Source organism: Microchirus variegatus, assembly GCF_963457635.1.
Source record: "Microchirus variegatus genome assembly, chromosome: 7".
NCBI lineage: Eukaryota > Metazoa > Chordata > Actinopteri > Pleuronectiformes > Soleidae > Microchirus > Microchirus variegatus.
Window position 1 is genome coordinate 32,989,283 of NC_139808.1, and position 17,605 is coordinate 33,006,887.

Consider the following 17,605-nt stretch of genomic DNA (forward strand, 5'->3'; position numbering starts at 1 on the left):
AGTAAAAGCAGAATAACAAACAGCAAAGGTCAAATGATGCAGCGACACGACTGGAGTGGAAAAAAAGACGACAATCTTGAAACACTTTCAATGAATCCACGTGTTTGCGCTGACATGAGTTTCTAATGTGAGTTTAGGATAAATGAATGTTGCGTGTTAGATGTCAACAGGACAGGAAATTCAGTTCAAAGAAGAAATTTGGAAAAAGAAGGAAAAGGTGTTTATCAGGATCCAACTGCCGATAATTTCCTGTCCTGGACATCAAGCTCTTCATGATAAGAGAGTTTTATTTTGTCCCTGATCATTTTCACATTGTGAACAGAAGAGTCTGAGGGTGCTGGGACAGCAGGGGGAGCCGGTGAGTGGCGGAGCTCTTCCGTCGTGTTGGAACAGATGAGGAGGATCCAGACGGAGGAGATCAGGGTCAAAGGTGACAGCAGAGGTCAGGAGGAGAGGTCAGGAGCAGAGCTGAGAGAAGCTGCTGTTATATTTGTCAATGTCTGCGTCGTTCAGTTTATGACCAGCAGGGGGACGATTAACGCAGAGCAGGTAAAATAACATCACACGCACAACGTCAGTGTGTGGATACATATTTTTCTGTCCTTGTGCTTCCAGTGGTCAGTGTCTGAAACTACACTCATGTCATACGCTGGTGAAATGTTTTCTTAAATCACAGAACTGTGTCATTAAAATGATATCACCTGTTCTGTGCTATCTATGCTAGCTTGCTAACTAGCCAACTATCAATTTGCCTGTATAAGCTCGTTAGCTCGTTATCTATGCTAACTAACTACATACATATATGCCAACAAGCTAACCATCTATATGCCAACTAGCCAACTATAAATCCATCTATTGATGCTAGCTCATTAATAGAAACTGTATTTTTGCCAGTCTATGCTAGCTTGCTAACTAGTCAACTATCAATCTATGCTAGCTATCATATACGCAGACTATCCAACTATCAATCTGCCTATCTATACTAGCTTGCTAACTAGCCAACTATCAATCTGTCTATATATGCTTGTTAGCTAACGAGCCAACTACCTATGCTAAATAACTATATACATATATGCCAACAAGCTAACTATCTATATATGCTACTAGCCAACTATAAATCCATCTATTGATGGTAGCTCACTAACTAGAAACTGTATTTTTGCCTATATATGCTATCTTGCTAACTAGCCAACTATCAATCTATGCTCGCTTGCCAACAAGCTAACTATCACATATGCAAACTATCCAACTATCAATCTGCCTATCTTCTATGTTGGCTTGCTAACTAGCCGTCCATCAATCCGTCTAGCTATCTATGCTAGCTCACAAAGTAGCAACTATATTTTTGCCTAGCAATACTAGCTTATTAACTATCTATGCTAGCTTGCCAACAAGCTAACTATCTATATATGCTAACAAGCCAACTATCAATCTGCCTATCTATCAATGCTACTTTGCTAACAAGCCAACTATCTATCTCTGCCGTCTCGATTTGTGTCTTTTTTTTTACCACAAATTTCAAATAAAAACCAAAGGTCTGACATGTTCTGACAGGTGTAGTCTGTGTAGTTTGACCTGTTCTGCTCTGACAAACATGCACTTCAGACACTGACATGAAAATACAGGTGGGATGACTCTTTGTTTACAGTTGCAGGAAATGTGTCCATGGTTTAGTGGTGGAGTTAGAGAGTGAAGGCGGCTGACGTGAGGGTTAGCGAGGGGTCGATCAGAGGCTCAGACAGGAGAGAGGGGACAGACAGACAGAGACAGACAGACGGGGTTTGCAGGCCCTGCCGTCTTGTCTCGTCTTACTTTGGCGAGCAGTAGTCCAGATCGTAGTAGGAGTGGGGCAGCGTGGCCCAGCCTGCCTGGCAAGCGTGCAAAGGCCCGGCGGTTTGATACCTCAGCCGCACCGAACTGGACGAGGCATCCAGCACAGAGGCCGCAAAGGCAGAGGAGGGGCTAGTGGCACAAGCCATCTCTGTCATGCTGGTCATGCCATGACGAGGAAGAACAAAACCCCCACAAATCCACAAAAACCAAACCCCAAACACACAGGCAGAAATGAAAAATTAGAAAAGAAGATGGAAAAGTAAATTTAAGAAGGGAAGGAAAATAACGTTGACGTAGACTTCGGGTTTGAAAAGTGAAGCCCGGGTTTGATGGAAGTTTCCACAGCTGCCCTTTAACTGGCAATATCACAATAACCATAATCATGCTGATATTATAACTGGATTTCAAAATAAAAGTGCTTCTTTCTATATAGCTAATTATATACATACATGTCAACAAGCTAACTATCTATATAAGCTAACGAGCCAACTATACATCCATCTATTAATATATATACATATATATACATATATATATGTAGTATATATATATATACTACCTCACTAACCTGAAACTGTATGTTTGCCTATCTATGCTAGCTTGCCAACTAACCAACTATCAATCTATGCTAGCTATCATATATGCAAACTATCCAACTATCAATCTGCCTTTCTATGCTAACTTGCTAACTAGCCAACTCTCAATCTGCCTATATATATGCTATTTAGCCAACGAGCCATCTATCGATGCTCGCTAACTATATACATATATGCCAACAAGCTAACTATCTATATATGCAAAGTAGCTAACTATAAATCCATCTATCGATGCTAACTCACTAACTTGAAGCTGTATTTTTGCCTATCTATGCTAGCTTGCTAACAAGCCAATTATCAATCTATGCTAGCTATCATATATGCAAACTATCGAACTATCAATCTGCCCATCTACGCTACCTTGCCAACTAGCCAACTATCAATCTATGCTAGCTATCATATATGCAAACTATCCAACTATCAATCTGCCTATCTATGCTAACTTCCTAACTAGCCAACTATCAATCTGCCTATATATGCTATTTAGCCAACGAGCCATCTATCGATGCTAGCTAACTATATACATATATGCCAACAAGCCAACTATCTATATATGCAAAGTAGCCAACTATAAATCCATCTATCTATGCTAGCTCACTAACTAGAAACTGTATTTTTGCCCATCTATGCTACCTTGCTAACTAGCCAACTATCTATGCTCACTAACTATAAACATGTATGCCAACAAGCTAGCTATCTATATATGCAAAGTAGCCAACTATAAATCCATCTATCGATGCTAGCTCACGAACTAGAAACGGACCCAATTTCAAAATAAAAGTGCTTATTTCGAGCATATAATTGTATGATGCAAAATAAATAAAAGTTGATTATTTTCCTCTCACCTGTTCTCTTTCCCGTTGGGGATGACGGCGAGGCGGTCGGCGTTGTTCCTGTCGCTGCAGACGTACGTGTTCCTCCTGGTCATGCCGGCCGACGCGGTGTTATTCTGCAGAACCAGAGACAGGAAGTGCATCACAAACTCATCCAATACAGCACTTTAACCCCTTCCGACGTAACTGTGCGACTCACACTCGGGCCCGTGGTGGCGCCTTTCCTGCGGTCGGGGATGTCGGCCTTGTTGGGGTTGTTGGCGTTGCCCAGCAGGGGGCTGGCGGGCGGAGCTCCGCGGCCGCCCGGTGTGCTGGGTTTCCGGAGCTGGACGCCGCTCTCCTCCTTGGCGTTGTTCTCCGCCGTGGTCGTCTGACTCCTCTTGGGATGAGACGTCCCCGCAGGGACGTTCTGACCCACTGCAGAGACAGAGAGTTAAGTTTTGATAATTAGGGGCAAAACAAGTTTATTTGTATAGCGCCATTCTTACACAAGGCAATTCATAGTGCTTTACAGGCAGGAAATACATTTGAAATTAAAACACAACCAATTAAAAACATCAATTATAGAAATTAAAACCATTTAAAACATCCAACAATTTAAAATCAAGCAGAAATTAATGCAATTTCAAATCATTTGAACTTAAAACACAATAAATTCAAAAATCAATTATAGAAATTAAAACAATTTCAAATCAACAATCAACGATTTAAAACATTAAACAATTTAAAATCACGCACAAATGAATGCAACTTATAATAATTATTTTAAAATGATTAAAATCTTTAAAATTTTAGAAAATTAAAATTAGGTGTTTATTATATATTATTATATATATTATAGGGGCGGAGCTTGTTTTTCTGTCCATTGTGAAGTAGAATTGCGGGTTATTGTTTTGCTGCTGGAGAAATAAAAATAACTTTAAGAAAAACCCAAATAAAACCACATTAAAAAGATATGTATCCTATGATCCAAATGGAAAAAGTTTACGTTTTTAGTTTATTAAATCAACTTTAGAAATGGCTTAATGAAAAGGTTTGGTGAAGGTGAGGTATGTGCTCTATTGACATAACCAACATTCTAGTGGAAAAGGTAAAAGTAAAAAAAGAAAAACTCATTTCAATGTATCTGCTAGTAATTAGTTAAATTTGACAAACATTCTTTTCATTTAATGTTCTATGTGTTATTAAAACGTAAGTGTGTAAATGCATATTTGAACATCCTGCTATTATTCAAACAACTAAAATGTCGTGGTCTTTCCTTGTGAATGTCACAGCTTTACGAGTTCACAGTGAGGACATTTGAGCTGCAGGAGGAAACACTGTAAACTCAAGTTATTGACAAAGCACAAAGTTACATCACAGTGAGCAAATAACGCTGAAGGTTAGAGTGTCTCCACCATGTGACCAGTTTGATTGAAGAGCCTTTAACAGCACGACAACCAGGCTACTGTTTCTTTTACGAGGAGAGTTTGAGCTCGGTGAAAATAGAATAAAAACGTGTCTGTGACAGTTTTCGAGGCGTCGTCCTCACCTTGTTCGCTGTAACGTCTCTGTTTGTGGTTGGACGACGACGCGCTCCGCTGCACTTTGAGGTGAGAGGGCGACTGACCGTTGAGCTCGCTGTTGGGTCTGGGTTTGGCCAGAGAGAGGTTGCTGCTGGAGGCCGACTCGCTGGGTTCCAGCTGAGGAGGAGGACACGGAGACACCAAAACACACTGAGTCAAAGGCTAAAAACACCATTCGGAAGTCGAATCTAATTAGTCGAATAATCATTATTAATAAAAACATTGCCAAATTCCAAATGACTAATTTCTCGCCTCAAATTACCTCAAGACTGTGAAAAACAGAGGAAAAACGTCTTCAACATCAACTCAATAGTCGCGCATGCTAATCGACTTTTAAAAATAACATGCCCAATCACAACAACAGCTCTGTGTTACGCTGAATTGGGATTGGAAAAACAAAAACAAAAAAAAAATAAAAACAACCTTACTCACTGTCTCATTGAACTAAGGTCATAGTCAGACTAAGACTCCAGTCGGACTAAGCGTATACATGCAGGAGTAATTAGACTATTAATCACATTATCCATACCACATTATCCGTATGTTAGTCCGACAAAGACTAGCTCGATTTTAGCCGGACTAACATATATATAAAGAAAACCGACTTATCGTCGTAATCTGACTAAAACCTGACTTTTAACATGCATGTGAATGCATGAGGAAGGAGGAGTAAGAAGAGGTTATTTATTATTTCATATTTAGGTACATTTAGCTAATAAAATGACATGTTAGCTTGTTGGCAAGCTAGCATGTATAGTAGTAAATAGCACTATAAACTAGCAACTATAGTAAATATAGCTGCTAGTTTGTGAGCTAGCTAGATAGACAGATTGATAGTTGACTTGTTTGCAAACCAACATAGATAGATAGGCAGATTGATAGTTGGCTTGTTAGCAAGCTAGCATAAATAGATAGACAGATTGATAGTTGACTAGTTAGCAAACCAACATAGATAGATAGGCAGATTGATAGTTGGCTTGTTAGCAAGCTAGCATAAATAGATAGACAGATTGATAGTTGACTAGTTAGCAAACCAACATAGATAGATAGGCAGATTGATAGTTGGATAGTTTGCATATATGACAGTTAGCTTGTTGGCAAACTAGCATAGATTGATAGTTGGCTAGTAAGCAAGCTAGCATAAATAGGCAAAAATACAGTTTCTAGTTAGTGAGCTAGCATCGACAGATGGATTTATAGTTGGATATAGTTAGCTAGCATAGATGGTTGGCTCGTTAGCTAACTAGCATGACAGGTGAGAGTCATGTTGTGCACGACCATAATATAAGAGCAGCTCCTTTCATCACAGTGGTTTGAAATGGGATCGGAGAAAGCATTTTACTTTTCTAAACCACTTTAAAAAACCTGTAAAAAGGTTAAAACATGGGTGACTCATGTCGAGAAAACAGTTTTTTTAATCCTCCGTACCTCAGAAGCCTTCCTGCCCAGCAGCAGGTACGTGGCCGTGATCTCGTCGTACTTCATCTTGGCCAGAGACTCCTGGATCTTTTCCAGGTTGTAGCCCATTCCCACCATCACGTCTGCACACAAACAACACAGAAAACAAGGTTACGCTTCATCCATGGATGCTGTTTTTAAATATGTCTTTAAATGTCAAGATTGTCTTTTAATCTCGACATCGACATTGTTCTTTTATCTAATTTTGTCTGACAATCAGATTACAATCCGTGTCTCTCCCTCCCGTGAATATTTAAAAACACAGTCGTCTCCTCTCGTGACTCACGATGACCTGAAAAACACGCTCCAACTTCCTGAATTCACTCGGTCACAACAGGAAGTGAAACAACTCGATGTTTTGGACGGACGTGCCTCTGTGGGATTCAGTCACACGCTGAAATGAGATTGAATTTCCCACTCTGTTCAAGCTCTTACAGGCCGAGTCCAATCATCTCACACTGACAGATTTCAGCGAACGCACCATCTGCACCTGGATGCTGAGAGTGGAGCGTGATTGAAGTGCGAGCGCGTTAACGTCAGAGCTGTACAGCGTCTGTTACCAGGCAGAAACCGAGTGACATTTAAATCACATGGGGATGTTAGGATATCGTCATATTATAAAGATTTTAAAGGCTACTGCATTGAAATACACGGAATATTAGACATAATAGTGTTTTGGTACAAGTTTAAATGACTAACAAATTGGACATCATTTCTGAACAAAGGATGTAGAAGATATTGCACTGTTCTGCTTTTGGTGAATTATTCAGGACTCAGGGAAAGACCTCGCTCTCCTTCTCGGATAATCGGGAGTTTTCCCCGACACGAGCATAGACGGCAAACCCCCGGCTGCTCTTATGTAAGAACACACACTTCCCCCCTTCCTCTTCACATGCAGCAAACACTGCTCATGTTTATTCATCATCATTATCATCATCATCATCATCATCATCATGACGTTTCATCTTTCTCTTTAAAAGCTCTTCAGCGCTGAAGCACTTTTGTGATTGCATTGCAAGGCGTTCGCTGTACAACTCAAAGGAGACTCACCTATTCTCTTCTGGTCCGTGATGTCCAGCTCCGGCTCGGTGTACGGCTTCAGCTCGTCCTCGTCGAAGCCCGTGTTGATCCATCGGTCCCTCATGATTTGCTGTTCGACAAACACAGACGATCGCACGATGAGCGTCAAATCAGTTCAAGTAAGAAAATATCCATTATCGTCATTAACCCGCCTCCTGCGTGACCTTCATGTGGAGGATAAAGAGGTAGAAGATGGATGGGATGGATACAGAGGAAGCAGAGAAATAGAGCTTTAATCGCGCCTCCATATACTCGTCATTGCGGTAGATCGTCGGGACTTCCTGCGGAACGACCGTCCAATCACAGACGAGATCTTTAAATTCCTAAACAGTTAAATAACGGCCAGATACGGAAAGTGAAAGTTATCTTGGGCAAGAAAGAACTCGAATGTCGCACGACATCAGCGGTCACCTTGACCTTGACCAGGATTTAAACCAGCAACCCCAATTCCCCAAAACAGCAGCAAGGAAAACGATTGTGCCAATCCCAATCCATACTTTTGAACACTGTTGTTCAAAACGACGAAGTTCTGAGCAAGCGCTCTTTACATTACCGTGAGTACGAGACGGTTTGTGCTATCAAGAAAAGATTCCACCGGTTTCTGAAAGCTAGGAGGTTGCACCTCAAAGCCAATATGTGGTTATTACGGTAATTTCACCGACGCCAATGCAGGAAGCCGGCGAATCAGCGTCTGTCGTGTGTAAATGCAGTAAATTCAGTAAATTTTATGCAGTAAAGTCTAACTAAGAGTTCTGGGAAAAATGGGGCAAAAAGAACTTATTTATGTCATTTTCTGTCCCTTTTATCAGACCAATAAGGTCTGATAAAATAAGGAACCAACTTTGATGTTTGGATACGAAATGCTTTGAGATGTCAGTGGCAGATATTTAATTGAACGAGTATCTGCAAAAGGAAAGGAAGGAAACGCAACCCAGACACAATTTAGGGTCCTTCTTATTTTTCTATTTAATCTGACAAAAAAAAGGGAATGGAACGTTTGGCTTCAGGAAAGAAAGAAAGAATTCTTTCTTTCTCTGTATCCAGGAACATCTAATTGAATTCCTCTGGCTCTAAAGAGGTTAGTAAAGTATTTATTCACCTCCGTCTCAGGCCACAACTGTGTCTTTTTCCGTGACTTAAAGCAAAAGTAGATTAAACTGCGTTTGCCCTTTCACAGTCGCCGTGCAGCATCCATTTTGTTCTTGTGTTCTTGGTTTTCAGACCCGATCAAACGCTCTCTCTCTCTCTGTGTCTCTCTGTTACATCAGAGCACGATCAGCGATAATTAGTTTGGCTCGGCTCCTCATTAAAAAAATCCCCCAGAGCTGATGTCATCATCCAGGTCAAATCATGCGGCGTCTGAGGTCGAAGCGCCCCGACGACCTCCGGGTTCGCTGAATTCACCGATTACACTTAAGCTTCACAGGATTCAACGGGAATTAAATGGAATCGATTAAAAAAGATCATCAAAAATAAATAATAAAAAAACAGCAGCTTTAGTAATTTTAAAGCCAGAATTGTCCGTCTATCGGCTAAAATAGGGAAATAAATGAATATATTTGCTTCTTTTTGCATTACGCATTCAGCCGACAACCTTCTTTTATTGGTTAATTTTGACCAGGAGTGATGTTTTTGTTTAGAAACATTTCAGAATAATCAGATTAAAAAAGGGGGAGGGGCCCTCTGGAGTTCTGCTCAGCTGTTTCTGCTTTACTTCATGTTTGGTCGCTGGAGGTCGTTCATTCCTCCACTGTCTTTTGTCACCAATTCACTATATTTGTTCATTTATTTATTATATAAAGCAGGAGCCGAGTCCGGTTAGAAAACAGCGACGAAAAGATGTCGTTTTTAGACAAAAAGACAGAAATGGTGATGTATTATATTCATGTTGGTAACATCAGACACTGTGGGCATCAGAGGAGATGATGGATGGATGGATGGATGGATGGATGGATGGATGGATGGAGGGGGGATTTACACGACCAGAAGAGGGCGAGGTGGAGGGTGGATGGTTTTCTCTGGTTTTCAATCAAAAGAGGTATATTTACATTTTCTGCGTCCTCCCTCACCTCGAGAGTGCCCCGCTTGGACGGGTTGAGCACCAGGAAGCGTTTGAGGAGGTTCTCGCAGTCTGTGGACATGTAGAAGGGGATGCGGTACTTCCCTCGGAGGACGCGCTCACGCAGCTCCTGCAGAGAGCAGAGCGACCCCCGCAGGTTAGAAAGGTTACAACAGATATGCAAACACATACAGTGGTGTTCAACAAAAGTTCAATGAATCTAACAAATTTTGAGAAAAACAATCCAATTTTGAGCAAAAAATAAAAATTTGAGATTTTTTTTTTTTTTAAGGAAAAGTACTTTTAAAAAAATGAATATAACATTAAATTAGGACAAATAAATTACACATTGAGAGAGAAAAAAATGTTTAAAAATGTCATTATTTTTTAAGGAAAAGCACCTTTTTCAATAAACGTAACATTAAATTAAGAGAAAGAAATTCAAATTTAGAGGTAAAAAATAAAATTTTGAGAATTTTTATTTTTTTAAATGTCCTTATTTTTGAAGGAAAAGCACTTATTTTCCCCAATGAATATAACATTAAATGAATCAGAAATACCCTCTACATTGTTGATGTGGTTAACGACGATTCTACCTGTAAACGTCTGGTTTTTAATGGAATGTGTACATAGGTGTATAGAGGCCCATTTCCAGTGTTCTAATGGTACATTGTGTTTGCTAATGGCGTTGGAAGGCTATTGAATGATTAGAAAACCCTTGAAAACCCTTGTGCAATGATGTTGGCACAGCTGAAAACAGTTTTGCTGGTTCTTTATTTTGAATAAAAATCTTTATTTCTAATCGTGTCAATGTCTTGACTATATTTTCTATTCATTTTGCAACTCTTTTGATGAATAAATGGTCATCCAAACCTTGAGGTTCTGTCCGTCGAAGGGCAGAGATCCACTGACCAGCGTGTACAGGATGACGCCGAGGCTCCACACGTCCACCTCCGGCCCGTCGTACTTCTTCCCCTGGAAAAGCTCCGGTGCGGCGTACGGCGGAGAGCCGCAGAACGTGTCCAGCTTGTTGCCCATGGTGAACTCGTTGCTGAAGCCGAAGTCGGCGATCTTGATGTTCATGTCGGCGTCGAGGAGCAGGTTCTCGGCCTGAAGACGCACACAAACGCACACACAGATAAACGTTACACACTGTTAAAGTTAATACTCATTTAAAGTCTTAATCTATCCATCTTTTGTCCTCATAGGTCGAGTTTCACTCCTCTCATGGAACAAGGGATCTTTGTACGTGCAAAAGAATTTATGAAATTGAGGAAATGCACTTTGACAGTGAGGTGACTTTATTAAAAAAAAAAAGTATCTTGGAATGACTTGAAAGTTACCATCATAATAGTCGGTATCGCCCTGAACAAGGATCTGTTGAAAAATATCTGCATATCTCTTAAGGAATAATTTTAATGAATTTTTGAAATTCAGGAAATGATCCACTTGCCGTGATCCACTTTGACAGTGAGCTGACTGTAGTCTCAAAAACTAAAAGTATCTCGGAATGACTTGAAATTTACCATCATAATATTTGGCATCACCCTGAACAAGGATCTGTTGAAAATATTTGCAAACCTCAAAGAATAATTTTAATGAATTTTTGAATATCATGAAATGATCCATTTGCCCTGATACACTTTGACAGTGAGCCAAAAACAAAAAGTTTCTCAGAATGACTTGAAATTTTACACAGTAATAGTCGGCGTCGCCCTGAACAAGGATCTGTGGAAAATATTCGCATATCTCTTAAGGAATAAATTATCCTCAACAATATAAATATATCGTATGGATAACGGTACAGATATATGGATAAATTATTGTCAATTTATTGGTGTTAGTACCAAAAGTACCAGCTGCTAAACTTCAATTCTTTGGCACCCTTCTCTTAGATACCACAGTAAATATATGGTATAGTATTAACAAAGCTCGAAACTACAAACCGAGCATTGTTGCCACATCATGCTACGTATGTAGCTGACGTGGCCAATGACCCAGGACGACAAAATAAAGGTAGTCTTCAAAGTAAAGAAAAACAATCCTGAAGTTGTGAAGTTCTACAGATATAGTTGGATTGGATAAAAATAAACGATTCAAATCCATTCATCGATCCGGAGTCGTCCACCTTTGGCTGCTTTGTGACGCATGGTCGGAAACGGTGTTATAAACTGCACATGGAGGATCAGGAAGAGAAACCTCCCTCTCCCTGCGTGGATCATTTGAAAAGCAGCAAAGGAAACACGAGCGACTCCCACTCAGGGCATCAATATTTATACCTGGACGAGCGGAGGAGGTCCGCTCACGTGTGAGTGGCTCAGACTCACGCCGGGTTAAAAAAAGGTGGAAGCGAGAGAAGCCATCGTTAGCGTCAGGGTTCTTTGTTTTGTTTAATCAAACGTGTAGCGTCAGAGGTTTGCCGGCGGGGAATAATAAAAGAGTGGAGACGAGAGTGTGCTGACTTCAGACCCGTGACCTTCCTGTCCGAGATGAGTCAGAGGGAAAAACTCACATTTAAAACTAACGATAACGGAGCGAACGATAATCAAGTGGGTTTTAATTATAGTGCGAGTGATTCATGCGATACAGTACACCATCTGGACGTATGAAGCTTCTGCTTCTGCCTGGAAGTGAAACTTCTTCTCCTTTAGTGCTTGATAAACCTTATATAAACTGAGTATTACCACTTGTCACTTCCACAAAGACTCACCTTGAGGTCTCTGTGAACAATGTGCTTCTGGTGACAGTACTGCACCGCCGATACGATCTGCGAAAAACAAGAAGACGAGACGGTTAGCGCTTAGCTGCGCGTTCGCAGGCGGCGACAGAGGAAGTGGTGACGGCAAAGGAAGAAGAGGAGGAGGAGGAGATGTGGTCGACCACAAAGACAGACGAGAGGAACTGAAGATATACAGGAGGCTCAGCTTTTTATGTTTTGATTGATTGAGTGGTCACTTGATTAAATAAATAAATAAATAAATAAATAATTCATTAATTAATTAATAAATAATTGATTGAGTGGTCGATTCATTAAAAAAATAATTAATTAATTAGTTAATTAATTAATTAATTAAATAAAAAATTGATTGATATAGTGATCGATTGATTAAATAATTAGTTAATTAATTAACTACAAATTAATTAATTATTAGATGATAATAATAAATTAATTATTTAATTATTTATTTATTTAATTAATTAATTGATTAAATATTTAATTAATTAACTGGAAACGCTGAGATAATATCTTAACAAATCTCTTAATCTCCAAGTCTTGGTGGCATTTACACATAAATGTGTTTATTTCTAATCAAACTACAGCCGTGTTCTGTCAGTTGCTTTGTTTACATCCTCACCGTTGATCAACAGGAAAATAAAAGACTCACTAATTGGATTTACGACGTGTAGTTTTTGTCTTTTCCTTTTATTCATAAATATGACGCATAGAGCGTATGATTATGTGATTTACTAAATGTATTTACTAATTCAGTCTCCAAATAACTGCAGATGTTGAATGGTTTGGACGTCTGTGTCTGCAGCAGAGCCCGGAGCAGAGGTGTGAAACCAGAACACTGCAGGGGAAGAAAGAAAGGCAAAGAAAGGAAAAAGAAAAAGCTGGGTACCTGTCTAAATTTAGCCCTGGCCTCTTTTTCCTTCATTCGTCCATGTGCAACCAGGTAGTCGAACACCTCTCCTGCAAAAGAGAGGAGGGTGAGATGGATGAAGCAGTGAGAGAAGAAGAAGAAGAAGATGCAGAGAAACTTAAAGTGAGTCTCTCTCCAACACACACATAGTTAAAAATAACTCGGTGATGAATTTTTAAACGCAGCTGGCCTGCACTGACACCCATGTGTACGCTTCCAGGGTGTTTTCTCCAGCGCGACGCTGCTGCTTCCTCCTGCTTCCTCCACATTTATTTAACCTCTGCTGGAGGCACAAAGATGCTGCTACAGAGCAGAGGTTTTCAAACGTTCTCAGATGGTTTTCCACTGCACAGTTACAGCTCTACTCTCTACGCACTGATACTTCCTGGTACCTGGTGTATTTTTTGTTTAGTTCCTGGTCCCTGATTGGTCAAAGAGTGTCGTCACCGGAAAAGTCATGAGCACGAGAATCAACGCCAACAACACCGAACTGTACATCAGTTAAAAAGACTTGAAAATCGCTAAAAACATTAACATTAATCTCCAACATTTAGCTAAGCAGAGCTGAAACGATTATTAATCTTTTACTAAATGAATCGTCGACTATTTTGATAATCGATTCATCAGATTGAAGCTTTTTTCATGATTAAAACAAGATTTTTGATTGTTTTAGCTTCTTAAATGTGAGTATTTCCTTTGATTCTTTGCTCCACTTAACAAAGAAATCATTCAAACTGAATAATTTTGGTTTGTGGATCGTCATTTCCTGGTTTGATCAACGTTTCATAACATTTTATGGACCAAACGATTATGAAAATAATCGTTAGTTGCAGCTCTTCAGCGAAATCACAACAAATCTTTTTAAACAAACTGATTCTAATGCTTCAGTTACACCCAAAACAACTGCTTTACAAGTCACGAAATTGTGTATTTGCGTTGCGTAGAAAACAGCCGTGCTATGATGACTCCGCCCACTTTGAGGAGGAGCTACGGAGAAACGGAAAACAATACCAAACCGCGTAGAGTCGAGCCGTGCCGTAAATGTATGGCGGACTCGCTAAATGCGATAACAGATCCCACAGAAGTGATGACATTTACCAGGGTCGCTGAATGCATCTCGTTACCTCAACACACCGAGAACCCTGCGTTACGTTCGCTAGCTCTCATGCACTCAAGTTTAGAACATTCAAATATTCAATTAATAATCCCATTTAATCGGAATAGCAATCTTGAGCTCGAAACGTTCATCCCTACCACGACCACTCGTGGGTTTAGTAGTTCGTAATACTACCTTTTGTCGTTCACCGTAACCATAAATAAACACTTTAGCTTATGACTGCACAACACTACAGGATAATTGGACATTATTTCGGTCTGATTTGAACAGATTATCTGGCCAAATGATCCTCAGAGAGCACCATCGCACGCGTACACAACAGCCATTATTAACTGACGATGCCGACATCTCAAATCCCTGGATTCTTCTGCCCGAAATCCTACGATTAAGCGACTTGAAAGTGGGGTTTGGTCAATAATTTCTCCAGCTCAGAGAGCTAAAGTCTACTCTACGTTTCCTCAGCCTACGCCGACTTCACACGTGCGCACGTTTATCTGTACTTTAAGGGGGCAGGTGTGCGTGTGCACGTGTGTGAAACCTGCCGCCACCTTCCCCCGCTCGCTTTCCCAGAATCCTCCACTCTCACCACCACTCTACTCTTCTCAGCGCTGACCCTGCGGAGGCGGCCGGTGTGGAGCGAGTGAGCGTTTCTCTACTTCACAGCTCCAACGATGCATCGCCGTGCTGCTCTGACTCAAGCGCTTAAGACACGGCGTGACTGCTATTGTGATGCTCAGTGTGTGTGTGTGTGTGTGTGTGTGTGTGCTGAACAGGAGCACGAGATAAGCTATCAATAACTGTGTGAAACTCGGATACAAAACATTTTAAAGGTCCATTATTTAATTAATAGTCAACTATTTTGATAATCGATTCATCGGTTAGAGGCTTTTTTTCATGATTAAAACAAGATTTCTGATTGTTTTAGCTTCTTAAATGTAAATATTTTCTTCTTTCTTTGCTCCACATGCTCCGTATAGTGGAAAAGCTCCATAAAAGACGCTAATTTTTCTCTGTCAGACAGTTTTGGTACATTTGGGAACGCAATCTCGATTCGTGATCCAATGATTCGTCTGCATTTTTATTATTTTATGAGGTGCATCTCAAATAAAACAATCCCATTTTCCTCTGGGAGTTTCTAAACGCAGCGTTGTCGCCGCATTCTCTCTCAACACGTGAAGTAAATGATGAGATTTCCTTCGCTAAATGTTGGAGATTAACCACCGTTATCTGAAACATTTTTTGGGAAAAACTTTTGAAATTTTTTTGGGGAAAAAACGTTTTTGAAAAAACTTGAATTTTTTTGGGAAAAACTTTTTTAACCAAAGACTGGGAAAACACTTTTTGGGGAAAAAAAATTGGAAAACAAATTGAAAAAAAAACAAACTGACTAACCTCCGCTGGCGTACTCCATCACCAGGTAGAGCGTCCTCTCCGTCTCGATCACCTCGAAAAGCTTCACTGTGAGAGACAAACAGAAAAAGATGATCAGACAGACGCCGTCACACACATATTCAATAATTACTGTACTGTGTTTTTGTTTTGTTTTTTAACTGCAGCAGCCGTGTGGAGCTCAGAGACTTTAAATAAATAAATAAATACATACATAAAAAAAAGAGAGAGTGTGATGAAGGGCTGAGGGCTGCACTGCTGAATATAGACAAGGTGGGAAGGAAGACAAAGAGTGCGTGAGTGTGTGTGTGACTGAGAGCTTAACATTATCATCACTGTTCTGCAGAGGAAATCAAATCAGTCAGTCACACTCTGTTTGACTGCTGTATTTGTACATTTGTCCTGAAACAATTCCTCTATGGATCGATTATTAATCAGTTACTAAATTGATCGTTTGTCTGAATCGAAATGAAATGAATCATCAAATTACCCCCCCCCCCCCGCCCGCCCCCAATTTGATTGATTTTGAAGTTACGAGACCCGGATTTTGCGAGTTAAGTGACGTCAGAACGACCAAATTCAAACTTCCACAATCGATTACGTTTAAATGAGGCCTGTGAGAGACAGATTTGGAATCACAGCGGCGTAGACGACGAGCTACGACCTCGCTTTCGCTGAAAAAGAAAAACTGGAGAAACGACCAGCTGATCTCTACGCGCAGGGACCGTCTACAAAGTGCAACGCCAGAAAAATATAAATAAAATAAAAAAAAGAAAAGAAAAGAAAAAATAGAAAAGAAATATTCAATAATAACTCTGTAAATCAAATGAAATGTCGGTGCTGAGCTCTGAAATAAAAACAAATACAATTTCGCCGAAGAAGAGAAACTGGAGAAACGACACGCTGATCTCTACGTAACAGGGACCGTCTACAAAGTGCAACACCATGTTAAAGAAATATTCAATAATAATTCTGTAAATCAAAGTAAACGTCGGTGCTAAGCTCTGAGCAGCAGCTGGAGGTTTCTGTGACACCACTGCTGCTGCTGCTGCTAACGTGGTTTGTTGGCATTTCCTCTCACAACTTTTTGTTTGATGCCAGTTTCTGCTGCTGCTCCAGGCACCGTGTCCTCGTGTTTGTTTACTGATCAAAACCTGCTTCCTTTTCTAATCCAGAAAACACACAAAAACAATTTGTCCACACGGTATTTGAGTCCACACTGTTTTTATTCTTGATTTTAATTCCTCTAAAATGTTAAAAGAATGTTTCCGACTGCTGTATTTGACAGGATGGTTCAAATTTTAGGAGATGAACTCCTGTAAAAGCAAACCAAATTGTTAATAGAGTACCTTCAACCCTTTTGATAATGGTGAAAAAATAAAAAGAATTTAAACCAGCGTCTTAAACGTGAACATCTTCTTCAATGATTTCTTTGCTCCATAAAACAAATAATTCATTTAAACTCAGTCATCCATTGGTTTGCGGACAAAAACATGACATTTTCTGACATTTCATGGACCAAGCGGTTACTCAATCGTTCACGCGAGTGTGCAGTAACAGAGAGGTCAAAGGTCAAAGCCCCGCAGGTCGATTGTCTTTGAGAATATTGACTTAAAAAGGTCCAGTGTGTCAATAATTTAGGTTGAAAACTTTTGTCATTTAGCAGAACATGAAGATAAAATAAGTGATTAATCACCAGAACATTTCTTTGGAGAGCAAATAACAGTTATTATCATCGATAAAATGTCGATTAAAATGTTTAAAAACGTCGATCAAGAACAATGATGTTCCCAAATGCTTTAGTTTTATTGATTTAATTGTTATATAAAGCAAAGAAAGCAAAAATGTAGCTGGGGAAAAATTATTCACAGTTTAAAATCATCACGACATCCCAATAACCAGAGAAGACTTTAAAGTGTGTGTGAGATCCACTTACCTATGTTTGGATGATTCAAGATCTTCATTATTCTAACTTCTCTGAAGAGCTGAAATTACACAGAAAGAAAAAAAAACACAGGTTATTAATCATTT

At 39.9% G+C, this 17,605-nt stretch overlaps 1 protein-coding gene across 5 annotated transcripts in view; it reads right to left on the minus strand.

The window, feature by feature from the left end:
* mark3a (MAP/microtubule affinity-regulating kinase 3a) overlaps nt 1–17,605 on the minus strand; it is a 42,267-nt gene that overhangs the window by 11,634 nt on the left and 13,028 nt on the right. For all 5 annotated transcript variants that reach the window (XM_083892163.1, XM_083892160.1, XM_083892162.1 and 2 more), the window contains exons 4-14: nt 17,511–17,559; nt 15,578–15,643; nt 13,048–13,118; nt 12,135–12,191; nt 10,298–10,534; nt 9,435–9,554; nt 7,336–7,435; nt 6,256–6,368; nt 4,794–4,944; nt 3,462–3,679; nt 3,275–3,378 (exon numbers count right to left, since the gene is read on the minus strand). In XM_083892163.1, the coding sequence (XP_083748289.1) occupies nt 3,275–3,378; nt 3,462–3,679; nt 4,794–4,944; nt 6,256–6,368; nt 7,336–7,435; nt 9,435–9,554; nt 10,298–10,534; nt 12,135–12,191; nt 13,048–13,118; nt 15,578–15,643; nt 17,511–17,559 (1,286 nt within the window). The remainder of the gene's footprint in view (nt 1–3,274; nt 3,379–3,461; nt 3,680–4,793; nt 4,945–6,255; nt 6,369–7,335; nt 7,436–9,434; nt 9,555–10,297; nt 10,535–12,134; nt 12,192–13,047; nt 13,119–15,577; nt 15,644–17,510; nt 17,560–17,605) is intronic.